General features: G+C 37.9%; 1 protein-coding gene across 1 annotated transcript; it reads right to left on the reverse strand.

Moving 5' to 3' along the window:
• Window positions 1-1,252: 1,252 nt before the first annotated feature.
• Window positions 1,253-7,046, reverse strand: LOC114173963 (uncharacterized). Its single transcript, XM_028058671.2, has 8 exons — window positions 4,476-7,046; window positions 3,737-3,866; window positions 3,520-3,608; window positions 3,001-3,239; window positions 2,823-2,909; window positions 2,634-2,733; window positions 2,327-2,504; window positions 1,253-2,229 (listed from the first exon to the last, which is right to left on the reverse strand). The coding sequence occupies exons 1-8, from the start codon at window positions 6,678-6,680 to the stop codon at window positions 1,418-1,420; spliced, it is 3,840 nt and encodes a 1,279-aa protein (XP_027914472.2). The 5' UTR covers window positions 6,681-7,046; the 3' UTR covers window positions 1,253-1,417.
• Window positions 7,047-7,783: the final 737 nt, after the last annotated feature.

Here is a 7,783-nt window from a genome sequence, read left to right on the forward strand (position 1 = left end):
GAATCCGTTTCAGAAAAGTATGAAACGGATTTCAAAATCTGTTTCTAGAAAAAAAATTAAAATTTGTGAAACGGATTTCGGAATCCGTTTCAGAAAAGTATGAAGCGGATTCCGAAATCTGTTTCATAAAAAAAAATTATGAAACGGATTTCGGAATCCGTTTCAGAAATGTATGAAACGGATTTCGGAATCCTTTTCAGAAAAGTATGAAACGGATTCCGAAATCCGATTCTAGAAAAAAAATTAAAATTTGTGAAACGAATTTTGGAATCCGTTTCATACTTTTCTGAAACGGATTCCGAAATCCGTTTCACAAAAAAAAAAATTGTGAAACGAATATCGAAATCCGTTTCAGAAAAGTATGAAACGGATTCCGAAATCCGTTTCTAGAAAAAAAAATTAAAATTAAAAACGTGGTTGTCTTTGATGTCGTTGAGAGAGGGGTCGAAAGTAGTGTCAAACTCAACGGCGAAGGAGGTTGAGCTGGAGGAGGGTTGGGGGAGGCCCATGGAGAGGGCGGGGAAGTGGGTGGAGGAGGCGATGAGGAAGGCGAGGCCTTTGCCAGAGGGGCAAGAGGGAGAGGATAGAGAAGGAGAAGCGGGAGGAGAAGGAGGCGGTGGAGTTGATTTGGAGGTCAAGAAAACAGAGGATCAAAAGGGTAATTATTGGAGGTACAGGAGAAGGTTTGAAGGTGCAGAGAGAAGTCCCCTGGATCCAACTCGACTCAATCAAAAATTAGTCTGACTTAACCCAAGTGATATTGTCTTGACTCAAAAAATAATTTGATGTTAGTACAACTCAATCCAATTCAAGGTTCAAGGTTGACTACACTCAACTCAACTTGAGGTGAATCCAATGTCACTTTGACTCACTTTGAAATACACTTGACTTGGCATCTGGCCAACATAGTTTGAATTTAGATTACGTAAACCTTTTTTGTGTATAAAATTATTTTGAGTACTTTTTTTCCATTTTCATTTTTATATAATATTTTTTACTTTAAAAAAATTATTCATGGATTGAGCCAGACTTATGGAGTTTTTGTTAACATTGTGATTCTCTATAAACTTTTTCTTGTATGGAATTATTGATCATGTGGGCTATTTTGACCCGATCCATGTGGGCCAAGATCAAGCCGATCGGGCTGGACCAAATTGAGAGGTTTATAAACAAACACGGGCCGTCCAAAACAAATACATTATGACCAAACTCTATGCTGAAGAACTTTGGCAGAAACGGACCACAAGCCGAATACGAGGAGACATAGTTTCTTGCTTCCCTCAAAATCAATAGATTTATTCATAATACCGATATGAAAGCACAACGCAGAAGCTTCTAAAGCCTTGAAAATTGACTCACATACAACGCAATTAAGCTCTGAAACGAAAACTAAGCAATACAGAACTGGGTTATTCTGTTAGACCACAACAGTCTCGGAACTATCATCGGAAGCATTTAAGCCATTTTCATCAAGACGTGTTTCATTTGAAGCAACTATTCGGTTCAAAAGCAAATCCTTCCCATTTTCACATCCAAATTCATTGTTGGAACCAGATCCCAGCTGCAACAAACTCTCATCGGCATGATTCAGAGAAGAAATGGAGACATCTACATCTTGATTACTTCGCTTTGGAATAATATTCTCTTCTGATAAAATCCCTGAAGTAACAGTTTCAAGAGCGTCATTCACATAAGCTTCTTTAGTAGGTGGAGTATTATCTGACTTTTGAGAATTCAAAATTGGACTAACGTCAACCTCCAACGAATCAAAATTCATAGCAGTGAACGAGTGACATTTGTTGTCAAGATTTTCTGCTGAACATGGATCAGAACAAGCAGTTTCCTGAACCAAAGCTTGATCATTTGGAATATCTTCTGGGTGATTTCTCACGGAAGTGGGATTTAATTTATCAACAGGAGGAGCAACCGCCACTTTATTCTTCATTTTTAGTGCACTGTGACTTGTTCTAGAAGGAGAAACACATTTATCTGAAACTGAATCTGACACCATTTCCTCAGAATGAGATTTCGAACAGAGAATCCCATCGACCAAAACTTGGTCTAGCTTTTGAGAAGCATCGCTGCATTCATCATTCGTATCATTAACAGGATTTGAACTAACATCATCACTTCCACGAGGATCTTGAGGAGTTGAAGAACCCATATCTGACCTATTTCCCATTTTGGTGTGAATAAAATCTGTGTCTCCATGTCCCATTTTCTCAGAACCTGTTAGGAAAAAGAAAGTAAAACTTATGCACCAGCAAAAGTAACTCGCTGGAATTTGCTTTAACGAAAACAGCATCAACACCTGCAGTTTTATTACCTTCCATTAACAGCTTCTGTGACATATCAATACCAGGGAAGACCACCATATTCAGTGACCTCATTTCTTGCCTGAGTGAGTAGTCCAGATGTGTGAAGCCAAAAACTGTTGTCCATGTATGCGTTAGTTCAGCAATTGCAGGAATAACTAGTTTTTCGACCTTCATAGAGCAAAGGGCCTTCCAATCATGGAGAAACAAATAAGTATGTGTGTCCATAAAAGATGCATACAGAAAATCCCCAATGAAAGCTCTAACTAGATCTTAGGTGTAAGCAAATCACAAATGAATCATAGTTTAAAGGTTTACCAATTCAATGGAAGAGAAAAGCCGGCGACACATCCCTTGACGCCTATATATATGACGAGTTCCAATGAATGGCATCTCAGCTATCTTAGTTCCGTGGAACCTAAGAGACGGAAGTTAATACTTACATGTATACTCTCATTTATTCAGATTAAAAAAAATCACAATCCACCACAGTCTGAGGCTTAGTACCTGATAGATGCTGCAGCAATGATTTCATCCCCTCTCTCCAAGATAGCAGTGTAAAAGCCACCATAGTTCAACCGATTAAAGTTTGATCTGAAAACAAATAGAAAGAGACGTCGCATAAATTAAAATATAGGATACGGTGAATTCATAATGTTTTGAACTTTTAACTACTACTACTTACCCACTATTATATAAAATGTTACGGATTAAATTGATCCCACTCCTCCGATCAATAACAGGTAAAAAGCATTCATTCATCACAGTCAGCGCAATAGCCAACTTTGAATTGCATTCTACCTTCTGAGTAATTCCTCTGCAAGATGCGTCTGAGTCTTCATCTGTTCTATGAATGAGAGACCACGAAAAACCCGCTTCTAGTTCATGCTTGGTACCGAGATACTTCTTCAATTGTTCAGAAAGCTGTAGAAGTACGAAGAACATAATAACGATTCAGGATCTGGGCTTAGCACAGCAGCTTTGAAAATTTTCGTTTTAACAAACCACTAAAATATAAAAACATAAAAAACAAATGAATATGTCTTGGAAGAAGTACATTCTAACATTCTATAGACTAGTGCATAATAAGTGGTGGTACTCTCATGCATGCTGAATTATAAGGAAGAAATGGTTAAATAAATAATATACATTCATCAAGGTATACTTCAAAATTTTGAAAACGAGAAATAACGGTAAGATGTACCTCTCTGCACTCTCTCCCACAAAAAGAAAGGCCTGATGTATTGAGGTTATTAGGAAGGGTATCCATCTCCTTAGCGCAAGAGTCATGATCTATGCAAAAGTAAAGTACTAAATTAAAAGACGTCAAAGGGAAAAACAGAAGAGAAGTAAAGTAATGCCCAATAGAATATAAAAATATTGAAGAAACAACAAAAATATAAATGAGAGAAAGTGAATACATTTTTTCTCACATAAGTTGCAGGTATGTACGATAGGCACTGATGCATCATCTTTTTCAGAAAGTCCACTGGCTATGCCACAAAATTTACAGGTGCAATTTGGACAATTCCATTCTCCAAGAGGAAGCTTCTGCAACAACATAAATGAATTCCTCATGAAAAACAATCCTCCTAAAATCATCAACACACACACATACACATCAATTATATTACAAAAATAAAGTTAAGTATGCAATTACAACGAGTTAGTAGTAACAACTCAGTCAAAGTCTCAATGATACAATATTTTAGTTTTGGTGAACACTTGCTCTACTTCTATGAGAAAACCTATTCAACACGCCTACTGGATATAAAAGAAGTTAAAGGTCATAAATTAGATTATAGAAGTCCCCATACAATATAATATAGGAAGGTGACTTTTTTCATTGAACGAATGAACTTTTAGCTGACAGTGAACAAACTCGACCATATAAGTATTCAGTAAACACAAGTTTTGTCCGGCATTACCCTAAATACATTTGACAAAGCACATTAATAAGAATGTATCTCAGTCCCCTTGACATCATAACAACAGAGCAACCAAACAACATCTGGAAGAGAAACTTAAATTTCACATGTAACTGTTCACCGAGAGACAGTACAAATTCACCACAAAAAAAAAAAAAACTGAAAATATGTTCTAACAATATGTTGCGAAGTGAGAACCATGACACATGACAAATAAAATATGCCCAGATACCTGTATATTCAAGCAGCTCTGATGAAATGTTGATGGACAACTATCACAACAGATTAAATCCCCTCCATCAGCACAGATACCACAAGTATCATCATTTGGATCATCACCATTAATATCTACAGAATGGAAACCAATTTTTTCAGAATTCTCTTGTCTATTCCATGCATCTATTTGGCACTGTAGAAGAGAAACTCCAGATTCCAAAAAAATATTTTGATATGGCTGTGGTAATTTGCTTCCTGCATGAAGCTCAAACTTTGAAACTGTGAGGATCTTACTACAGCAGCCACAATGTATACCATCTCTTGTGATCCACCCCTCAAGCAAGACTTTCTTCCGTCTGCGGTACTGAACCTTTTGGCTTAACTCTACTGCTCCCGAGTCAATCAACCAGGCAAGAACTGTCCGTTTTCCCATATATGGGACAAAGCCATCAGATTCTGAATTTGATCTTTCGTTAGAACTGCGAACTAACAAGGTACATCTTCCGTGCTTATTACTCTTCCGTCCATGTATACGAGGATCACATCCAGATGGTTTTTCTATTCCTTCAACTGAGTGATGGGTAGCATTCTGGATTTTAGACCGAGCACTGATAACGTTAGTATCAAACATTTTATTTTTCATCGACTTACTTCCCTGTTTTATAAAGGAGCTTAATTTCTCCTCATTGTTATCACTATCAGTGCTATTCATATCATGCTTGTTGCTGGCAGATCTTATTTGAGGCTCTTTTTCATTATCACTTTCACTATCATATTTTTTCTTCTTGTTTTTCAATTCTTTCTCCATTTTCTTCCTAGTTTTCCTTGTTAGTTGACTGAGCACCTCATCTGCAATAGGAGCAAAAGAAGAACTATCCCCTTTGACCTTGACCTCCTTAGCATCTTCATTCAATTGCTTTTGAAGCGCATCATAGGCCTTGATGATAGACCAATAGGCTGTACCTACCGGATTAATATAAACTGCATCCAGGTAGTCTCTGTTCCTTCGAGGTCTATAGTCAATGGTCCAACCCGAAGTCAGCAGCATCTCCCTTATTCGCTCTCGCAGTTTCTGTTTTTCTGTACCACTACCACGCTTGATTTTTCCTTCTTTCGCTTTTGTAGTTGAGAGTTTATCATGCACAGGGGTCTGTTCATCCTCGGACAACATCTTTTTTACAGGCTTAGCAGCTTCAACATTTCTTACCCCGGGATTCAATGATGTGTCACTGTTATCTGAATCCCCTTCATCACCCTTGCTATCCTTGCTTGACAAAGATTTTCTTGATGCTATCTGTTTCTTCTCCGGCCTCTTGAGTAATCCTGGTTTCTCAACAGGTTTTGTTTCCAAGTATGATGAAGGACGAGTTGGAACATTCCACTTGGCAGTCTCTTCAGTCTTCATCCTCTTGGAGGGCTCTTCAGTTTCCAACCTTCGCCCGCTTTCCACAGGTTTGTGATGATCGTAATATTGTTTTGATTGCCCACATACCTTCTTCTTATTAATCATTACCTTCAAAACACCATTTTTCCCCTGAACCCTAATAGACTCCTCGGAATTAAATTTCTCCCTCTGCAAGGGTATAGGTACCCGAACGCCGTCTCTGTTACTCTTGAGCCTAATGTGACCAACATGATCTCCAGGAAACACGCCACTTGGCCTGTCAACATAAGAGTTATTTCGCTTATCAGGAAGACGTACACTTGACCCATTTTTTAATTCCCTATCAATGCCACTCCTAGTAGCATGCTCCGATCCCATAAAACTTCTTCCTCCAAAACCAACTCCATTGCCATCCAAATGCCTCCTCCTCGTGATCTCCACATCCATACCATCATATTCTTCGACATTGTACGCATCCAACTTACTTCGCTTAGTAACCCACTGCTCCAATCCTTTATCCGCACCCCTAATCCTTTCCATTCTGTCCCTCTTTCGACTAATTTCACTCCCACCCCGCTCAGAGCCAGCCAAACCATTGCAACCACGAATAGTCTCAGACCCGAGCCTTCTACCAGGAGGAATCAGCAACTCGTCACTTGATCCAGAATCACTCACAGACACACTGATGTTGGCCCTTTTCTTCGATTCATAGAGCTTCCTAGACGTGGAAGCAGTAGCCCCCAACCCATCCCCTTTCTTTCGCACAATTAAACAACCCGAGGAATTTCTGCTCTTCACCACAACCCCAGAACCACCCGATCTCACTTCCGATTCCATCTACCAAAGCCCCTCGCCAAAATTAGCATCCCCCGCAACCAAAACTAAACCCTAATCTCCAGATCTAAAGCGAAATCGCTTTCAATTTTACACACTTACCCCCTTCCCCCCGGACCAAAGCAAAATTTCAACGAAATCTTACCTCGCCGGAAAATTCACGGATTCCGTCCCTCGGAATAAATTGTGTGATGCGAGTAATCCCCGCCGAAAAAACCCAAGTGATCCGAGGGCGACCTAACTCCGAGAGAAATTGAAACGAAAATCGGTGAGAGATATAGAAAGGGGGAGAGAGATTTTTGGGTTGCGATGTGCAGAAGCAGCACCTAAGTTAATATCGATAATCAATCGATAATACCAAAAAAAGGTAAAAAAAAAAAAAAAAAAAAAAACTTAAACAGAAAACAATGTCAGCTGCTCATCTCTTTTTGTTTTGCTTATTTTATTTTTCCCTCCAAATTTTGTCTTTTGTTGAATCCCACGCTTCGGATGCCGCCACCTCACATATATTGGACGTGGCAAAATCACAACGGTTTCCACGACTGTTTATACAGTTTTTCCTACGCTGAGTACTGTTTCTCGGTAAGTGAGTCTTCTACAGAATTTCGAGAGACGTTACAAATCAGATTTTAAAAAAAAAAAAAAAATACATGGAATGAGTTTTTTTTTCTTTTTTTTTTTTTTACAACAGAAACTTTAAAATCAGTTAAACTAAAGCTGAATTGATCGAAAGCGAATTAAATTGAAAATTACTTTATTTAATTTAAACAAAAACAGTTTAAACAAATTAAATTGAACATTTTTTTTAGTTTACTTTATTACATTCATTACTTTTTCAAATAATACAACCTAGGAACAATCAATTTCATAATAGAAATCTAATTGCAGTATAATAGAAAATGCAATCCAATTAGTAATTTAAATTTACTTTCCAATCCTATTCACAAAATATATGTCAAACACAAAACTGCATTATCATCAAACATCTGATTAAATTGTTTATCACAAGTTTAATTAATTGTACTACTAAATGTAAGTTTTCTAAATCCTAATAATAACATAATTCCGTATCCACTCATGGGGTTATGTTAATTTCATCTAGCAAA

This window comes from Vigna unguiculata, chromosome 2 (assembly GCF_037176805.1).
Source record: "Vigna unguiculata cultivar grain cowpea cultivar isolate G323 ecotype 2 chromosome 2, ASM3717680v1, whole genome shotgun sequence".
In the NCBI taxonomy this organism is placed as follows: Eukaryota; Viridiplantae; Streptophyta; class Magnoliopsida; order Fabales; family Fabaceae; genus Vigna; species Vigna unguiculata.

What these genes read in the sequence shown, in the direction of transcription:
- LOC114173963 (XM_028058671.2), bottom strand. Translation starts at nt 6,680, where the DNA reads ATGGAATCGGAAGTGAGATCGGGTGGTTCTGGGGTTGTGGTGAAGAGC. An exon ending in CAACTTATGTGAGAAAAAAT is followed by an intron (nt 3,609 to 3,736) that starts GTATTCACTTTC and finishes ACTTTTGCATAG; the next exon opens with ATCATGACTCTTGCGCTAAG. An exon ending in ACAGAAGCTGTTAATGGAAG is followed by an intron (nt 2,230 to 2,326) that starts GTAATAAAACTG and finishes TTTTCCTAACAG; the next exon opens with GTTCTGAGAAAATGGGACAT.